The sequence below is a fragment of the Tachypleus tridentatus genome, chromosome 13, assembly GCF_004210375.1.
Source record: "Tachypleus tridentatus isolate NWPU-2018 chromosome 13, ASM421037v1, whole genome shotgun sequence".
Classification (NCBI taxonomy): domain Eukaryota; kingdom Metazoa; phylum Arthropoda; class Merostomata; order Xiphosura; family Limulidae; genus Tachypleus; species Tachypleus tridentatus.
Genome location: NC_134837.1, coordinates 68,272,356 through 68,294,147, shown reverse-complemented (window position 1 = coordinate 68,294,147; position 21,792 = coordinate 68,272,356). Strand labels below are relative to the sequence as shown.

General features: G+C 33.7%; 1 protein-coding gene across 4 annotated transcripts in view; it reads right to left on the bottom strand.

The window, feature by feature from the left end:
- IRSp53 (Insulin receptor substrate 53 kDa) overlaps positions 1-21,792 on the bottom strand; it is an 85,873-nt gene that overhangs the window by 41,207 nt on the left and 22,874 nt on the right. For all 4 annotated transcript variants that reach the window (XM_076476139.1, XM_076476141.1, XM_076476140.1 and 1 more), the window contains exon 2: positions 14,189-14,264. In XM_076476139.1, the coding sequence (XP_076332254.1) occupies positions 14,189-14,264 (76 nt within the window). The remainder of the gene's footprint in view (positions 1-14,188; positions 14,265-21,792) is intronic.

The window sequence follows — 21,792 nt, the reverse complement described above, 5'->3', positions numbered from 1 at the left end:
CAACTTCAAATTAAGGTGGATCATGTACACAGATAATCTTACTGTAAAGATGATCCATTGTGTGTGTGTGTGTGTGTGTGTGTGTGTGTGTTAACACCTATCATCCACACTTAGCTGCCTTCATTATTGTAATTATTTGTATGGTAGCTACAAACTGCTCGACAATATAGATAACTATTTTTATTTATGATTTTTGCCTGAGAGGAGGAATAAAAAAACGTTCCTGAAATAGGAACCATGTCCCTTTGTTTTATACACTTCAGGTTTCGTACCCACAGATGACTGGCTAAATTACCATAGTTTTTTATATGATAGCTGGACACTGTCCAATAGTGTAAGCAAGCTATTTTATTTTTTAGGATTTTAGCCTGAGAAAAAGAATAAGAAGACCCATGGAAATAGCATGGCACATTTTTTTAAAAGACTTTTGACTTTGGATTTAAAGACACTAACTTAATCCTTTAAATGAATGAATTACCTCCTGTAAAGAAGGTTATCCAATTATCATTTGTATATCTTAATGGTTAACTGGTATCAGCTAGTAGTAATAATAATAAAGGAAGTGCATGTACCTAAACTCACTTTGCTAATTCCTGCTCTAATAAACTTTAAACGTCCATATAGTCCATTTTCTAAAACCAACTGGTTCATTGCATTTTATGTTACAGAACTTAAGGACTTTCGATGCTTGGTATTAGTTAATTTGTTTTATTTCAGTGGTCGGGCAAACCTATCAAGTGTTGTTTGTGCCATTTGTCCCTAATTTTGAAGCGACAGACTAGAAGACATATTGAGAAGCATCCATCGCCAACTTTTGGGCTATACTCAAATAACCACCATTGTATTAAAAATGTCAGTTCGTTGATGACTACATTTTGTTAGCACCTTGTTTTGTCCTTTTTTTATTGCATTTCTAATGCTGAGATAATAGATGCGACTATTATTAATTTTATAAGGACGTCTCTCAGGCTCTTCTGTTTCTACACATGATTTGTGTATTTATTTATTTATTCCGTTACATAATAAATATCACTGAAACCTTACAAACTTTCCGGAAATTTATTACTTTGGTTTTGATTTGTTAACTCGGTAGCAATTATTGTTAGCATAGAAGTGTGAAATAAAACGTTTTGTGGGCCACGCCCTGTAAATTACTTAAAAAGTAGCAAGATACCGTACAGACTGGTATCGTACCAGACTTATATTAAAATGTACAGTACAAACTAGCGTGAAACTAGTTTCATGTGAAGTCTCACTGGTTTTATACAAGTTTATAGTTGCGAAAACATCAACACACGTTTACATCAAGAAAAGGCATATTTTGTGTAGCATGAAAACATCAACACACGCTTACATCAAGATAAGGCCTAGTTTGTGTAGCATGAAAACATCAACACACGCTTACATCAAGATAAGGCCTAGTTTGTGTAGCATGAAAACATCAACACACGCTTACATCAAGATAAGGCTTAATTCGTGTAGCATAAAAATATCAATACACGCTTACATCAAGATAAGGCTTAGTTCGTGTAGCATAAAAATATCAACACGTTTACATCAAGATAAAGCTTAGTTCGTGTAACATGAAAACTAGTATATCTTCACCCTTTAGATTCTTGTTATGAAGTAGGTTAATAGGAACGAACTTGATCTAGTTTATTTCACTAAAATATTCAGTAGTAATCGATGCACAAAAATAAAATTCAGTCCAAGGTAAAGTATTGTTCTAAATCCTTCAACTCCTGATCTGGCATATTTAAAACCCTATACTTAATAAAACTTTTAAAAAATAATAAGTTGCTGAAGAGTAAATAGGGTCAGTGGAGTGTAATATTGGTGTCTTTTGGTGTAGAAGTTAAGGAAAATCTGACAAAGTATTTAATTAGTGATAGAGAACCAAAAACACATAAGAATGCATTGTACCTATCCACTCCGAGGTCCTTACCTGAGAGAATAAGAAACAAAGTTACACTAAAGATAAGATAACATCTTTTCTTAACAGGCTTCTCTTCCCACAGAAAAGAATGAATAGGACTTCATTCTCAAAGTGTATAGATAACACGCATCCCTTCAAAACGAAACTACAGGACAGGCTTTCTAAGTCAGTTAAAATGCAGAACAAACCTTTCTTCTCAGAGTATTCATGCATATCTTTTGCTTACTGGAGATAGTCTTTCATAATTTTCAGTCACTCGTACGTAACTACTCACGTTTGGCTATCAGTTTTTTTACAAGATACAGCTATTAAAAATCGCGTATTTCTCTAAAATTGAAATTAATTATTTTCGCTTGATTTAACACTGACGAATTTGGTCTGCACGTTCTTTCTCTTGGATTAAACACTCAGATTACGTATCAGTTCCAGATGAGAGGCTATCATGTGACAACTAGACATAACGTTCACCAGTCGAACGTAAATAACCGAGCTGACGCTTCTAGCAGGAGAGCTCTATCACTCACGAGCACAGTGCGATACTTCGAACTTAGGGACGGTTATTTCATTGCGCCATAAATTTTCTTCACAGAAAAAAAAAATCTATCAACAAGTCAGACTTAGAGGATGCACATTCGGAAGAAATTTGGAACTGGCACTAAAAATATCGCCAGTTCGATTGAGTGAGCACCAGTGAAAACCAAGTGATGTCTGGGTTCACGTTGAAGAAAATTTTCTCACAATCTGAAGAAAAGAAAGTTTGTTACAATTTCGCTTAAACTTGCATCTAGTAACGTAACACCACCAGCACTGTAGTTAATAGTGTAACTCAGCACCACCAGAGTTTAGAATTAAAGACGTAACATAACATCATTGGTATTATGTTACAGCCTAAAGACTGTTTCCTATCGTGATACAACACAATAACACAAGTCCTATAATTCGAAAGATATTAGTTTGATGACGTACCACAGTAATTCCAGTGTTATAACGTCAACACCGTTACGTTTGATAATGCGACTCTAATTCCAGTTATAATTTCAACACCGTTACGTTTGATTGGCCTAACAATGACATACTTGATGCTCTAACTCATGATAGCATTAGTATCTGTATTATTATTATACTGTGGGTGTACCCTGACTTAACAGAATTATAGAATATCTCGATAGCAATTTTGTACGTTGAAATGGATTTGTGGATAAATTAATTTGAAATCTCGAAGATTTTGTAAAATTATCGTAAGCTGCAAAATATGTATTGAGGTTTCTTGCTGTTAACATTTCAGGCTTGAACTCGCTCTGGCCCATGACATTATAGTTGAGATGATACCAAACTCTTCCACCCGAGAAGCCAGACAGTTTCCTGGACACGTTTTTGTTATAACGTTTTAGTAAGCGCCAGTATTGCTCTAGTTTTTGTTTATTCAAAATATTTTAGGTTCACAATTTTATAAATAATCATAAGATTAAAGCATGTTTAACACTATCTTGTTCTTTCGTCTTCCTTCTGACCTCTTGTGACCCACAAGAACTGTCCTCGAGCTTTAAGATCCTTAATTAAGACAGATAACGTCACTTTACACACGCCAATACAACAGTTTCGCCACGTATGAATTTGAGGGTATTAGCAGTTTTCAGTGAAATCTGGAAAACTCGATTCTCGTTGTGCAGTGTGTTTACCGAACAACATACGAGTTGTTAAACCCGAAACTCAGCTTTAAAGTTGTTGGAACTCAGGAATCACTTTAACAAACAATTTACGATGTTATAAAGTACTACTTACTGGCCCAATGGCCGTGCATGAATATTAACAAAAGTAAACAAGGTCGAGCCAGTTTTTGACAAGTTACGACTACGTCTGGCCTAAATTCTACATAATACATTTTAAAGACAAAATATTGAAACCATATCATTATTAACAACAAAACAGATTCAATAAAGGATTTTTTTTTTGTAATAAGTGCCTCTTCATCCCTGCTATCTTAAAAATGTTTTTACTTAAGGATTTTCTGCCTTTGTTTAACAATTTACAAGTTATTTTGGTAAAAGTGTGACATTTCAATTACATTAACGCGAGATAGAATGTATTACATTTGATATCACTTCATGAATACCAGCTGAAACCAGTTTTAGTTCTGTCATGGGTAATGTCAAAAAGAAAGTTTAATTTGAATGTAGTGTTGAGTGTTACTTTATATATACTTCAAAGAGCAGCAGTGTTCAGTGTCACATGTTTAGTCAGCGTGCAACACTGAACACTAGTTGTGTGATAAAGTTAACACTGTTTCTTTATCACATTTTTAAAACCAGTTTATTGTTTTGAAATTTAAGCATCTCCTTTACCTTTACATTAAAAGAACTTTACAGGGTGAAATAGTTGTAACTTACAAAAATTCTGTCTAACCAATAAACTTAAAAGTCCTTTTCAGGATAAAGTTCCGAAATAAACCTCTAAAAAATAAATTATAGCATCCAAAGAAAATGTACACAATTCTATCTTCCAAAAGTAGTTCATTATAGGTATAACTAAGGTTGAGTCATATGCATTAAACTAAAGTTTTTTCCCCCCGCCAGAAATTTAACATCGACTTTATGAACACTTCATACAGACTGTGGTATTTCACATCTTCAACCAAATAACTGCCAAGAAACAAAACTCCGAAAATGATCGTAGCCAATCAGTCTCTGCTTCAAAAGATTAACATTGGTTCTTTCAAAGACATTTATACTTTCCTAGTAAAAAGAATACAACAACAATGAAATACATTTATACCTCAGAACAGCCTCGAACTAACATGTTTATTACGGAATTAATCTCTAGAGATCCTTCACTTTCAGAACCAATTATAGCAAGTCCATGTACTTCGTAATTTAAAATAATGTATACGATAAAATCCATTCTCTGTTCGTAACCCTCACTAACTGGTTCAGTTGTTTGTCCCGAGTTCTGATGCAGCCAAGTGTTTTTTTCACGAGTTTTTAATTATAAATTCACCATATTAAGAACATGATTACAATATTAGGAAAAACAACAAGTTGATGGTTTAGATTTTCAATTTAGTCAAAAACTTAAGCAATTTAAACTAAAACGTACTTTTTCATTTGCCTTTTTAATATAAAATTTATTGTCTTTGCCATCACAATTACTCAACGGTTTAAGACATTTGACCATGTAGGAATATTTTTCGAGAACCTTTTTCTTTGGATGGTTTAATCTAAGGTTTTACCAAGAAGATTTGAACATAACCATACAAATATACAGAAGTCAATGTTCTAATTAAGAACCACTTACAGGAGATGACCAAAAAACATTTATATACGTTGTTACTGTAATATGTATTACCGAACATGCTCATGAAACAGATATAATTTCGAAAATAAAAATCATTCGACATTTTATCTTCATATGATGGGTTTAATTAATTTTATATAAACGCCAGTTGTAGATGTATATACAAGGTAAAGTACCACAGGGAGAGTAGCTTTAGACACCACTGTTGGATGCAGTGCAGAGAGAGTACCACAGAAAGTGCTACGATTTGAGCTCTGTTACTAGGTGTAGTTACTAGGGAAGATACCAGTAATACCTGTAGTTTAAAAGTGATAAGAAAATTGTGAGTTATGTGGGTCTGACCTTTGTGCTCCGCGTAAAATATTCGCTCTCAACTTTGGGGACGTGGGTGCATTATAAGGGTGACGATCAAAAATCTGTTTGGAATAAAATAGTATCTCAAGAGTTGGCGGTGGGCACTGTTTACTAGCTGCCTTCCTCATCACTTTGCAGTTTCAGAATTAGGGATACCCACCATATCTAACCTTCAAGTAGATTTGTTTTTAATGTTTAAAATAAGCGAAATTTAGCATACTATTCACGATTTGATACATTCCCTCTATTGCTACGTTTTGATTTTGAAAGAAAAGATAAATTATTGTTCACAAGTACAAACCTTTTGTATGATTTACAAGAAAACCTATACTGAATGAGATAAAGTACGAATTGTCTTATAATGAAATGAACAGCACACTAAGTGAAAGTTTCTGTAGTAATGGTGAGAGGAGTTCCGATTATTAAGTATTGATATTTAATTTAAGCTCATATTCTAAATACCAGCACTCTGGTGGTGATTACCAGCATTACAAAAAAGTCGTTTCTTCGCTATTGGCGGGACTTTACAAAATTACCTTGATATAGCTCACTTTAGAATAAAGTATGAAATTTGTTGCCAAATTACAGATTGTCTACAACTTTAATATTTTGTTTGTTTTGAATTTCGCGCAAAGATACACAAGGACTATCTGCGCTAGCCGTCCCTAATTTAGCAGTGTAAGACTAAAGGGAAGGCAGCTAGTCATCACCACTCACCGCCAACTCTTGGGTTACTTTTTAACCAACGAATAGTGGGATTGACTGTCCCATTATAACGCACCAACAGCTGAAAGGGCGAGCATGTTTGGTATGACGAGGATTCGAATCCGCGACCCTCAGATTACGGATCGAGCACCCTAGCCATATGGCCATGCCAACCCCAACATTAAATATAAGAAAATTGTGTACTCATAACGAAGAGAACAGATATTTTTGATTTTTGATAAAGAAGTTTCTATAATATTTAATGTGTTCGCTTTGAGTAATAGAAGCTAGTAAAGGTATGCGATTTGAAAATAATCAATATTTTTTATTTTACGGTGCCACGACTTATTGTTAAAAATGCTACAATTTAACTTTTGTAGAGCATAGTAATTTATAAAATGGACGTTTCTTAGAAATATTTCCACACTAATGACATTCTAAAGCGAAAACATTAACCATATCTAATGTATATAGCTCCACGATATATAATGATTGTCTTAATTTCCCATTCAAAACAAAATATTTTTTACGTTTCTTAAGCTTCGTAATAAAGATAGGGTGGAATTAAAAAAAACTTATGGAGATAATACTTAAACTATCAAAGATGAAAGCTTTTTATTAGTCAAACATAACAGAAATATGCATTTCTTCACCGTTCAAAAATTATAAAAAACATTGAAAATGACGTATCGCAGTTTTAAGGAAAAGAAAAAAGGTTGAAACGGATATTGTAGGTTTAGGGCAAAATGAAGGTAATATATTAACATACATAAAGCGCGAGATCTTCTGAACAAGGTTTTTCAAAATTACCTGCTTAACTTAGACTGATCTGGAAACAGAAACCTCAGTAGTGTAAACAGCAAACTGTCATACAAAGTCCCGGTAACTTCCGGATAGACGATTAACATGACGCCATGCTAATCCTATTCAATGCTGGCTAAAGTGAGAAGCCTTACAAAGCACTATATCAGCACCAGCCCATTACTGGTATTGGGGTGTTAAGCCTACTCACTACTGATCACTGATTATTTCGTAAGGATTACAATAAGTGTATGTGAACTCTAATAGGAGTTATCATATGGTGATATCGACTTCTGGTGGACAGCACCCCTCCGCCCATAGTTGTGGTTGGAATAAATTTAGACTTCTGGTTGAAAATTTAGTGAAAGAAAATGATATTGTTCATGTCAAAATTCTAATACTGAGACAACTATCGTATTTGTAGGAAGTATTAATATTAATAAATTTTTATTCTAACATTTGTCACGAGTTATGGCCCCACAAGGTCCGCGTTTTGTTTTGTTTTGTCTCAGGCACGTAAAGTTTTTTCACTGTTGCGTGACTACAGTGTGTGTGTGTGTGGGGGGGTATAGCGACATTACATTTTAAGTTTATGGATTCGGTTTTTTATGGTTAAATATGCACAAATGACATTTTTATTTATATGTTTATTATAATAAACTTTAGAATATCAGTTTCTTCACTCGTAGTCTTTTGTTTATTTTTAGAACGTAGGTTATTCTTTGTTTAAAAATGTACGCGCGTTATACTTGACCTTTTAGATATCTAGAATGTGCACGTTTGTTGTTTACACGATCTAAATGGAAGGTAGTCCAAGAGTTAATCTAGATAGAGATAAACAAGAGAAAACGAGTCGACCCACAACTTTCAGAATGTACAGTTCCTAATATTCTAGAGAACCGTACACCTGAATAGAACAAAGTAACGTCGATGTCACGTGACGCGAGGCATGTGACACGCGTTCACCTGTCATTTCTTGTAAGCCCCTTCCTTAGCAGATGTCCAAGCCGTTTATACAGCTGGGAAAATACGTGACAGCCTGATGCACGTGTAGAAACCCAACTTTAGATACACGGACTCACATGAGCGATTCAACGAAACATTGCTCACTAATATGGCTGCTTCATCTGAAAAAAAATAAGTTTCGCTTTTGTAGTATAACTAAAGGGTCTTGTTTATGGTGTTACGAAGAAAGTAAGTAGCCCGTTAAGCTCTTCATAACAGAAGGAAAATTAAATCAATCTCTTGGATAATTTGTAATATGAAACAATTAGAAAGTCATTAACCCAGCGAGACGTACAATTAAATACCTTCAGACCCCAATACAAAACTATTAGATTCACTTGAAACGAAGCTGTTTAAGTTATTCCAATTACAGCAATAAACATGTTTCAACGCTTCGTATTAGTTCTTTAGTTCTTGTTCAGCTAAAACGTTTAACTCTTGTGAACAAAGTTTTATCTTTAATAATGAAATTAGCCACTTGATGTCGACTAGATACAGTTATGCCTTAACCACGATACGTTAATATTATAAAATTTGTTTAACTATGTTTGTTGGTGTTCAAATATGAAACGATAAACATTTCCCTAAGGACTTCTGTTTTTCGTGGAATAATGGAACGTTTTAGATTATTTCTCAGACGTTGGGTAATTTTAAATTGCTTTTGTCAGACGAGTGCTGTTGGAAGTGTGAAACCAACTAAATCTTTTACTCAAGCAACATCTATTAGTCATTTAGAAGTGTTTAAAACTAATTGCTCAGGTTAACTTTGTTATGGAGGGTTTTTTAAAACTATTTGGTCAGATTAAGTTTCCTAGTCGAAGAGGTTTTATCTTATTGCTCAAGTTAATATCGTTGGTTGTGTAGCTGTTGTAACTAATTGGTCAGATTAACTAGTTGGTTGTGGAGGGCGTTTTATCTAGTTTCTCGGGTTAACATTCCTGGTTGTGGAGGGTATTTTATTTAGCTTCTCAGGTTAACATTGCTGGTTGTAGATATACTTTAAGCTATTTCTTATGTTAGGTTTAGAAATTTCTATAAAATATTGAATGAAACAATTGATAAGATTTCACGGAGTGTTCGTAATATCAAAACAAGTGTGTAGATCATTTTTACTTAGTTTTAAGCAAATTCCGCTTTGTGGAGGTCTTGGATATGTAGCTTGTTTTACAACCGTTATACGCCAGTTTGTAGACTTTAAAGTATGGAGTCATTTCACGGACCGCTTACTGTTCACACTGTAGAAAATTGACAATGTGCAGCTGAGTTTGTCAGTGTCACCTATTTCTACTAGTCTTAGTTTGATAAGTTCACTCCTGTAGCGGATATTATATATACAGTCGAAGTCCTAAGCCTTTTAAGACGTTTAAAGGTAGAGGTGACCGCATCTGAGAGCTATATAGCTTTAACTTACCCTCACTGAAACGGGTATCAACCAGTTCTATGAAATGTTTTTTTTCAAATTGGATAACCCTAGTACTATCCTTCGCTTTTCAGTACATCTTTATAAAATTATTTAAACGTTTTCTGTGGTTTGTTTTCCTCCTTGTTAAGTGCATGAGGATATCGATTTTTTATGGACACGTCAGCTCAGTTTATCGAATGTGAATATAGATAGACACCTCGGCCCAATATCCTAAAACAATGGATAAAACATGGGTAATGCGACATTAAAAGTTGAGCGCACGCTGTGTGCGCGTGCATGTGTGGGAGGTTTAGTTAAGACTATATTATTAAGACGTATTGTATTCGGAGCCACTACTCCGACTATAAAACACACTGTATACAATTGAAGGTTTTTCTGAATTGTTCTTTTAAATGGTATTGTAATCATTTCTTATATAGATGTTTACTTACATTTTTATGGGTACCAGAAATGTGTGTTTTGAGGTACAATAGCCTCAAGTGATATCAGCACTGACCAAACTTGAGATTTTCAACAGCAACGATGTGAAATATTGGAAATATACATGTTCAACAGAAATCACGTTAATGGTTTGAAAAAAACATTTTATGATATTAAACCGACGACGCTAGAAACACTTAGTCGTCGTACTAATATTACTACGACGTTAGAAACGTCGAGTCATAATACTATATTGAAATCAGTTATTTTATTAACTCAAAGAAAGTCTACTAACAATACGTTATGAATAGTATTTATCACCACTACGTTAGAAACAATTATCTTATTATTATAACGTTAGAAACATTTTTTACCACTACCTTACAAACAGTTAGTCTATTAATATTACATTAAATACACTATTACCATTACTTTTGAAGCTAAGATTAAAAAGAGCTTTCGAAATATTTTTGATAGTTAAGTAAGATACCTTGTTCGTTCATTTCAACATCTATATGTACAAATAATCGTGCCTACTTGTAAGTCATAATTCCAACATATTAACGTTCGCTGTTTGTTTTATCATTAGCCTGGTCAGGTACTTGGCACGAGTCACGTATATAAAAGTGCAGTTGTCGATATCTCTTAACATCATTTCTTTGTTTCTTTCCCCTGGAGTATATCATTGTTTTTAAAACACAAAATACTTTGGGAAACTTTATATAATTTGTTACAATAAAGCAAAGACATCATTTCGCACTCTAAAGAAAATAGCTGATTTTTAAATAATACAAGTTAGATAACTGCTTAGTTTACTCGAACATTAAGTTATTTAAACAACATTTATCAAACAACTGGGCAAGGTTCTTCCACTCACTGTCTCATCCGATAAACCTAGTTTGTATAGTTTAAGGATATTCTTGTAGTTGTCGTCTCATCCGATAAACCTAGTTTGTATAGTTTAAGGATATTCTTGTAGTTGTGTTATCTATTTTTCAGAAGGTTGTTTTCTTTACAATGCTTGTTTTGTTAGTTGTGACTGTTGCCGAGTTTGTTAAATATAAGTATTTATGTATTCTTGTCGATATAAACTATATTTAGAAACAGATGCTGAACTACATTATAATTTGTATTTAAGACTACTATTACGTTTTGATATACACTCAGTGTTGATTTGATTTCCTTTCTCAGCAATCTAAAATAATTTTAATTTTAATATTAACTTACCGTTACTGTTTTCCGCCGCTTTTTTATGCACGCGAAATATTCCTGTGAGGTATTTGTTTTATTCATTTTTTAGCATAAAACTTTGAAATTAAATTCTTCCATGAATCTCCTAAACATGAATAATATGAGGCACGTTTTTACCATTATCACTTCCTACAATGAATACCTAAATAGCTTCGTTTGACGTTGCTGGAACAAGTCAGGAAAATGCGTGTAAATCAGTTTGTAATTCAAGGACCTTTTTTTTTTTTTATGGTGTAAAGTCTAAAGTTATTGTATTCATAATTCTGGACTTCGAGCTGGCTGAAGGACGTAAGTTCAAAGTAAAATGTGAAAAACGTTGTCATTAACAAGAGATTTTTTGTTAACCACGTGCAAAACTTCCGTTTTACTGTAAACATCACGAGACACAAGGTTTTTGAAACGTTTTCTAAATTACTGGAAACTTCACTTTCAATGCTTCATGATTAATTCTTTGCAACTGAAATATTGGTGGTTTGTTAGAAAATTATCAACAGGCACTTTAGGAATTGTCAAGTATAATCGTTTGAAACATTGTAACTTCAGAAAGCAATACATTAAACAGTTAAGATTGTTTTCAAGTTTAGTTATTTTAAAATAGTTAGAAATACGATTTTATATCGCAGTCTACTCAACCTTTAAATATTAGGATTGTCCTTTTAACTAACTAGTTTCTGATAAAGCTTGTATTGATAGATGCAACGGTGTGAAACGTTTAATAGTTTTTACCAGCTGTTGATATTTATTACTTAAACTCATTTCCCATAGTTTATATCAAGTTTAGGGCTAACTCTATAAACCAATATTTTATCAAAGTTTATATTAACTTAGGAATAACTTAAGTCAGTGTTTCTGGGAAGTTTACACTAAAATAATTCAACATGAATGAAACATATATGTAGTTTATCTGAACATAGCGACCCTTTGGGATAACTATTGAAAGAATTATAGAGAAACATTTTCTGTTCTTTGTGAATGATGAGAGAACATTTCAATCCCACAGCGGAGGGATACTTATCCTAGTAAAACGTAAAGAACTATTTGACTATATTTCATAAGGTACACCGAGCAACTATACTTTAGTCATATTTCATGAAATATGCCGAAATGTAGATTAGGCCTGAATTATTAGACAAGTAGTACCCATGATTTAGTTTGCGCCTATATACTGAGATAAATAGTATCCACGATTATTTTAGGACCATGTGTTTAGACAAATGGTACTCTAGGTCTGAATCCTAAGGCAAGCGGTACCCATGTTTTCACCTTCATAAACATGTTATGTGGACCCATTTTAATTCTGTTACAAACAAAAAACAACAAAACACGCCACACTTTAGACACAAGGGTGCAGTATAAGAGTGAATGTCAAATTGCTATTATTCGGCCAGACAAGAAAAATCTCAACAGTTTGCAATGGGTGCTTTAAGCTAGCAGTCTTCCTTATATTACATTGCATAGAGATGGTCACGCACTGGTAGATCTTTTTATAGGTTTTGCAAAATGTCTGAAAACAAATTTAAGAATTATAGAGACAGACAAATCATCCGTGCGAGGGTATTTGTGAAACAGGATACGACAAATAATCAAAATTACATTAGCCATTGAAGCCGTCACTTGATCTGTAAGATTCTCATCCTACTAACAGGATATATTGGGGATAAAAGGCTAAAATCACGGGTTAAGGTAGTCACATGGAGACAACACCACTATCGTCTTGTGTGACAATTCATCTGTAACTTTGTTATCAAATCTATCATAATGAATCTACTCTCGATATTCGAAAATTAATTTTTATTGAAACTTAAGGAGGCGCTGATCGGTGTTACGAACAAGTGACACAATTTGATATCCACCAGTGATGTAATGAAAAGAGACTTACCTCTGTATTGTACGGGCTACTTCAATAACATTGATGGTTGTTATACAAAGCTGTTCCATCTACAACTAACCAGCTCTTGTAAATAACTTCGTACATCTGCAAAATACCTGAACCCCTGTATCACTAATTGTTGCCATGACTTTTATTTGACAAACTTGTCTACACTTTTTTTAATAAACTGGATGTGTTTTGTTTTCGGGAAAAAGCCTAGGTAAGTAAGAACAGAGACCCGACATGGACAGATGGTTAAGGCACTCGACTCGTAATCCGAGGGTCGCGGGTTCGAATCCTCGTCACTCCAAACATGCTTTCAGCCGTGGGAGCGTTATAATGTTATAGTCAATCCCACTATTCGTTGGTAAAAGAGTAGCCCAAGAGTTGGCGGTGGGTGGTGATGACTAGCTGCCTTCTCGCTAGTCTTACACTGCTAAATTAGGAACGGCTAGAGCAGATAACCCTCCTGTAGCTTTACGTGAAATTCAAAAACAAACAAAACAAAAGTGAAAACATAATGTGTAAAATTATCTTCATACTTACAGAAATAGGGATTTGGGGGGACAAAACCCCCAAGGTTAGAGGGGGTTACCGTATGATAGTAGGATAAATTAGATGCCACAAAGTTGGAGTAAAATTCTCTTCAGATCTCCTGTAAATAATACTTTGGGAACAAGAGTTAATGGATCATTCTATGATAATGATATAACGCAAGATTATAGGTACCACCTAACAAGAAAGATTTTTTTTCATATTTCTCGGGATGGACTAACTTATTAGTAGACGTTATGGATTTTTGGACATCAATACCAACAGGTTAATATGGCCAAGGACAACTGATAGTCAACAAAAACGGTAAAAATAACATCTTCACGCAGTCTATACCTTATTAATTGATTACCATACATTACGTTAAAAGATTATTCGATTCATAAAAGCATCGACTAAGAAACAGTGGTTAGCTTTAAAATGATGTTAAATCTTAAATAGAGAAGAAAAGCAGTAAATATCGTAGTGGATAAACACAGTAAAATAAAATCAGTAAATGTATTAGTGCTAAAATAACAGTTGTAACATGAAAAGACCAGGAACAATTAGGTTAATTCAGTTTAAGTGGATATAAACGTACCGTGTAAAGCCTTCAAGTAGGACTTTCCTGTTGAAATCAACTGTCGAGCACATGGATTAAACTTTTCCAAAATGTTCTGAAATAAGAAAGACAGTTATTAGAAAATTTCAAACGTTTAATGTACTTTAAATAACATTTCTAGAATAGTGAAAACATTTTCGTCACATGTTGGTACAATATCAATATTTTTATAAACACGAACGTCTGAAGTTTTATCGGTGTTTTTTTAAAATTAATTTTGGATACGTTTTATTAGGATTAAACTTTCATTTGACAAAGTGATCACCTATTTTTCCGATTGATTTTGTAAAGATCAGATATATTTTTAATGGTTAACTTAATTAACTGATATGTTTGATATTAATTCAAATAACATTTGTGATTACTTAGAATACTAATGGATCTTCTATGATTTGAAAATCAGATTTTGCGATTTATTTGGCTAAAAGTGTTTCGTCCACTAGCTGAAACTTGTTAGATGTGTAAATCACGTACTTATATGGCAGTAGTAGTTTTTCTTACAGCATCACGACACATTAGTTGGAGTAAAGCTAGATACCTACATAAAACAAATTAAACATTTATCCAGTAATAATTACATCTAATGTAACACGATTAGAATGCGTTAGTTCACCATTTGGCAACCCTCGTTGTTAGTAATATCTTGGTCGTAACCCCGATAACATCTGACGAAGTTCAGCCAGATTACATTTTAGCTTAAAACTGCTTTAGGATTAATTAACAATACAAGATCTTCGTAATAATGAACATAAGATTAATAATGACATTAAACAATTTAATTCAATTAAATAAACTCGAGTAATGAAGAACACTCATATAATATCTAGAGAAACATTATATTAGTCCAAACTGTACTTTATCAGTACATTTCTGGTCCAGTAAAGATATCGAAAGGATAGCTCCTCTAACCGTCTTTTCGAATAATCATAGAATTATACTAGCAGGTAATTGCTGGTCATATATAAACCTATGTTGTATTTTCTACCAAGTTTCCTACTCGAATAATAAAAGACAAGCAAAAAGGCTATTGAAGTTGATTGTCATCTTCCACCAACCCAGTGGAAGCCCACACCCTTCCCATCAAAACAAACTCACCACTTATCTAGAATATTGATGAATGAGGCTTTATATCACCTCATAAAGGTCATCATAAAACACGCCAATAAGAGACACTAAAGAAGGCTTTTCACCATCTACTAGAAACTAGCGGGTTATCTAGGATTTCTGTGCATACGGGATCAATACAGATTTCGTAAGCCGTTACACACGTACACTTTCCCCGGTTGAAAGTTTATCATGTGATCCAGCAGTTGATCCTTCCTGTAACTAGGAGCTTTTATATAATTGAGACAGGATGTACATATTTTAAAAATTATCTAAACAAGTCTACTCCGACAGAATCAAAACTATCGATGAGAAAAAACAAAATTCTTAAAAAATATTTTATGCAAAAAGTTTGCAATTTTTAGGTCAATTCTTGAACAAGAACACGAAATTTGTAAGAAGAAAACAGATGGTCATGTTAGTTCACGTTTTTAGCTACCAGTAGAATCTTATCTTGTTATCAGCTATATCTATAATGTTGTATATTGGTTTAATTCAGATGTTAGCTAGAAGGCATGTGACATTAAGATCAAGTCAGTTCGAGAAGTATCTAGAATAAGTGGAGATTATGAATACGATGTTCCGTAAAGTATCGAGCGGCTACTTAAGGAATGAATTTAAAGACAGTTAAGAAAATAGAGTGAATAATTTTTCAAGATAGAGTTGAGTCAATCAATGTGTTATCGTGAAGCATTTGGATGTGTTTGTTAACGCACTTGTACAGGCTGATTATTTTACGTCGATTAGCGCCATTGTAACGTAGGCCTATAACAACTTACGGCAGTGTACAAGTTTGAAAACTTGTACAAAAGTAACTTAAAGAAAGTAATTTGAGTATATCAAGTGGACTGGATGTTGAATTACATTCAGATATTTTAAAGAACACACCAATAAAAGAAAGACGTTACAACAATATTTTAAATTTAGATACAGTAGACATTACGACACTAACATTAAATTTTTACTTAATAAAACTATTATTTTAAAGGTCGAATTGAAAAGAAAATCAAATGAAAAATTTATCCAGCATAAGAATATGTTTATACTAGCATAAATGACTAAAACTCAACTTAGATTGAGTGAAAACAGACTCGTCTTCAATCAGCTAATAGAATTAGCCATTTATTACATATATAAATCTGTAGTGGTCTAGTATCAAGGGAATTAAAACAAATCTTCGAGCTAATCTCCATATTATACTAAAAATGTTCTAGAAAATTTGTTCCACGTGGTTATAGGAGCCTTCTAATTAAGACTATTCAATTACTTTCTTTAGTTCCGTGTAGTTTTTTTTTTTATTATTCAAGAGTTATTTTAATAAGTCAGGGTTTTAACTCGAAAATACAAAAACGCTCTCTTTAAAGCCGTAATATAATAGTATATACGTGGATAAAAAAGAATTAGGCTAATAATAAAATTACAAAAGAAATCAATGAGAAATAGTTCTCTCTTTGATTATGGTTTAAATTTTAAAGAAACAAAGTAAAGTGCACTCCAATATCTTAATGCTTCTTGGCTTGTAAGAGCAACGGTCGTCGTAAACATTTTCATTTATACAACAAAACTTTTTAAACTTGATTACCTTAAAAGGTAAGAATTTAGTCGTAATATTTGAGGGTTTTTTGTTTTTTTCTTAATAGTAATGAAGTTAACTTTTTAAAGGCTGTCTGAATATGTTAGATATTTATGTAGATATACAAACCAGCTCTTAATTATCGTGAACTTTATTCTTTTTCGAAGTTTTTAAATTCTCAGTCAAATATACAAAAATCATAAAACGGAAAAACTCAGTCACGACGATTAGTTACACATGTCAAGAGTCAAGTGAAGGTCAAAGCTTATACTTTAGTCATGTCCTAAACATTAAAAACACGCTTACACAAGCGAAAGTGAACTAACCGGTTTATGACACTTACAAATAGGATAGTTCTACAATATGGCGTTCTTAAACAAGTCACAGTAGAGAAATCTGTAGCTGGGGATTTAAGAACAAGCCACAATACACATGCTCGTTTACCTAAGGAGTTAGAAATAAGTCACAGTACAAAAGCACATTTAGTTAGAGGTTTAACAACACGCTTAGCTAGATATATTACATCATACTTTGGTAAAAAAATTTTTGCGACACTTTTTGTTTGTTTGTTTGTTTGGGAATTTCGCACAAAGCTACTCGAGAGCTATCTGTGCTAGCCGTCCCTAATTTAGCAGTGTAAGACTAGAGGGAAGGCAGCTAGTCATCACCACCCACCGCCAACTCTTGGGCTACTCTTTACCAACGATTAGTGGGATTGACCGTAACATTATACACCCCCACGGCTGGGAGGGGCGAGCATGTTTAGCGCGACGCGGGCGCGAACCCGCGACCCTCGGATTACGAGTCGCACGCCTTACGCGCTAGGCCATGCCGGGCCACGACACATTTTACTACCAGCTGCATTATTATTAGATTTTTATATCGATCAACAGAAGACAGCCTATTCTTGTTCTCAGATCCTCGTACTTTTCTGTGGTTAATAGCCGTTAAACAGGTAAATTTGTTAGGCCTACGTGGAACAGTGATACAAGCTGCTAAATTTAGATTATTTTCAAAGCTATATATCAAATGCATGCTTGTGTTTTAAACTGACTACATTTTGGCACATTGCCAGTTTCTCTTGGTGTAAGTGTTGAACTTCAGAAGTTGAAACAGTTTCTTTACTGAATCTTTTCGATGTTATTCATTTTAGATTTGACACTTATTGCACACTAATTAATTAGTTTCTCAGTATTAAATACCAGGTTCGAATTATTTATATTTTCATACATGTCATTACAACGATTTTTTTACTTTTCTATGCGAGCTACAAACTTGATTAATTTTATAATTTTGATCATAATTTACAGAATACTTCGGTTTTTGTGACGTTTACCAATAAATAAAAAAACAATTACTGAACGAATCTACACTTAGTTATTATGATAGATTTATAAATATTTATAAAATATGGCCTTATTAACAGTTACGTTATGATGACATACTTGAAGTAAAAATGTTCTCTCAAGACGGCTGGTACGGGTATTAGTACTTTACTTAAAATAAAATACAGAACAACGTTTCGACCAGTTTAACCCAAGATGACCGAAGAAGGTTGAAACGTTGTTCTGTATTTTACTTTAAAGTGCTAATACCCATACCAATCGTTTCGATAATACATTTTTACGTCTAACTTTTAACAAGAAAATTTGCGTGACAGTTACGTCTAAGGTTTCTGAACAAGTATAGAATTAAACTTGTGGTGGTTAGTTTCATGCTTTCATAACAATATACCATGAGATGTGCGTGTTTATCAAACGCTTGTCCTCAAGGTACGGAAACAGATTGTCTTAGGTTTACTTCTAACAGTACTGTCTTTTCTCTATTCATCTATTTTCCCTGTAGGTTTGCCTGTACTTTTCTAGGAGACGTTTAACAAATATGTTTCCCCAGACAGTTGCGAGTTGTTCAGTAGGGAGTTTAACCTTCTCTGTTAATGAGGAAGAAATATTAAATAGTTTCCGTTGTCTGACGTCAGCTTCAATCTAGGTATCGACTGTTTTTAAGTGGAAAAGTCACCTAAAGTAGTCAATGTCACATACTATATATCAGAGTTGAATGTCAGAAATTTGTACGTTATCACTGCTCATGATCGAATGTCCATAGTCAGTTATTCTTAGGGGTTCTACTGGCACGTTCAAATAGAGAAATTAGTTTCTGTGAGAACACACGCGTTGAGCACGAACTGCTGAATTATGAAAAATAATTAAACCCAAGAAGTGAGTATTCGAAACACGAGTAGGTTCGTGAAAGCAAGCACCGTAAAACTGATGACCATTCCCGTGGCCGAACGTATGTTTACCTAAACATGGGATCACGTTCCAAATTACTGTAGAATAGAAGAACTGTGTAGCTTTACTGGTGTAGTAGAATTGTTTTAACACAGCTACGGTAGCTAGAACCACGTTGCGTTGACTACAGAGCGACCCCCAACTAAGTAGATAACCAAGATGAGGACGATAGAGCGACCCCCCAACTAAGTAGATAACCAAGATGAGGACGATAGAGCGACCCCCCAACTAAGTAGATAACCAAGATGAGGACGATAGAGCGACCCCCCAACTAAGTAGATAACCAAGATGAGGACGATAGAGCGACCCCCCAACTAAGTAGATAACCAAGATGAGGACGATAGAGCGACCCCCCAACTAAGTAGATAACCAAGATGAGGACGATAGAGCGACCCCCAACTAAGTAGATAACCAAGATGAGTACGATAGAGCGACCCCAAACTAACTACACAATAAATTGATAATTTTTTTTATAACAGTTCCATTTTCAAAATTAAACACATTATATTTATAGAAAACAATGATGTCATAAGTAAATTAAACAATATAGTTTATATATTTGAGATTATGGATCTTTTGTTATCATGAAAAGACAGATCATTAACTATGACATATCTAACATGACTACTGAAGGGCAGATGATTCCTATGTACAGTAGAAACATTACTATAAATCGAGTATATATGAAAATGACAAATGAAAGAATGGATATCCAGGTCAGAATACTTGAAGACAATGAGCAAGATAAATGTATGTCAAGCCATTTTAAAAGTTCTATTAACACACTATAATCGTTTAAAGTCTTATAACAACGAAGAACCAGCTTACAACGTAAAACGATGTCGGATTATCTTATAAAGTATTATTGATTGGATACTGGTGGAGCTAATACTTTAGATATATCTATAACTTAGTTTTATTGATGGCCTCTAAGGTGATGAGGTCGTGGGTACGTTGTGCTTGAAACTAAGTAATGATTAAGATATGGTTTTAATACCTTAATCCAAGAAATAGAGTTCTGCTTCTAAATATAACAGACAAGTAACGTACAGGAATTACTCTTCTGGGAAGAAGACCACGGTAATTCACTACTTCCAAACTTGCTTGGAGCTACTAGATGGTCTTAAATATACAGGAAGAGGAATACAAGATAAATATAATTTTTTAAAGGCTGTCAACTATTTATCTTTTGTTTTCCGCATACATATTATATAACATGTATCCTTTCAGTAAGGCCTTGCAACAATTAAGGTACCAATGTTCTGTGTTTCTGGATGTACAAACTGTGTTCCCGCTGTGACACACAAAGCGATTAAAAAAACAACCTACTGACGTCAGGAAATCGACTTCCTAACTGATGTTTATCAGCTAATAAATCAATGTTTTACAATTTAGACAGAATGGTACTTTACTATTTGTACTGCAGCGTATATTCTTAACAGCTTATTTAACGAGTTCTTATCAATACCAAATTCCAAGACTTCCCTCATAAAATGAGGGGCTGTTAAGTAATATTAGAGATAAGTATATATTTATTCAGTACATCTTACATTATTTTTTAGCTTTTACTTGGTGGCGCTATTTGGTTTGTTTTGAATTTCGCCCAAAGCTACACGAGAGCTATCTGCGCTAGATGTCCCTAATTTAGCAGTGTAAGACTAAAGGGAAGGCAGCTAGTCATCACCACCCACCGCCAACTCTTGGGGTACTCTTACCAACGAATAGTGGGATTAACCGTCACATAACACACCCACGACTGAGAGATTTGAACCCACGACACTCAATCTCCTTACCATACCCGGCCAGGTGGCACTGTTAGCAAGTTTTTATACCAACAACGAAACTGGTTAATTTAACAAGTCTTAAATTGTACAAAATGTTTTACAAAATTTCCATTTCTGAATCTTAAAAGAACAATCATATCTGTAGTATAAAATGATTTAAGTAAATTAAGCAAGATAGTTTACATATTTGAGATAGTGGATCTTTTATCATTTACTGATCCAGTGTTCCACATATACTAAGTACCACGAAAAGTAATGATTTCTCTCTCAACGTTCACGAGAATTAAATTAACACAGTAGAATATTATCAATTTGTAACAAAGTTATCGTTGTGAAATATATCGCCCCCTAGCGATGTGATTTAGATCCAGTAGTTTTAATTTCGTGGTTTTATCCTAAACTTATATTAATATCGTTCTTCTAAAACAATACAAATAGTGATTTATCATAAAATGTTACTCTGATAAAATTCTAATCTTTTCCTTTCTTCTATTAAACTCCAATTCTATTCGATGAAGTTATATACCTTGTGAATATTTTTCTATGTCGATATACACACCTATACACAACATTACAGACTCATTCGGAAGTACTCGGAGGCATTTAAAAACGGTCACTTTAGAGCTTAGTGGTAGTTGCGTAGTAATATCGTGTAAAAGGTAGTAATGATGTCATGAAGAGTAATTTAGTCGTCTGTTAGTACGGTGTGAAAACTGGTGAAATATCAAGCAATGATGTCATGAATGGTAACTTAATTGTATGTTAGTACAGTGTGAAAGCTAGAAAACTATTGGATAATGATGTCATGAAGGCTAATTTAGTTGTGTTAGT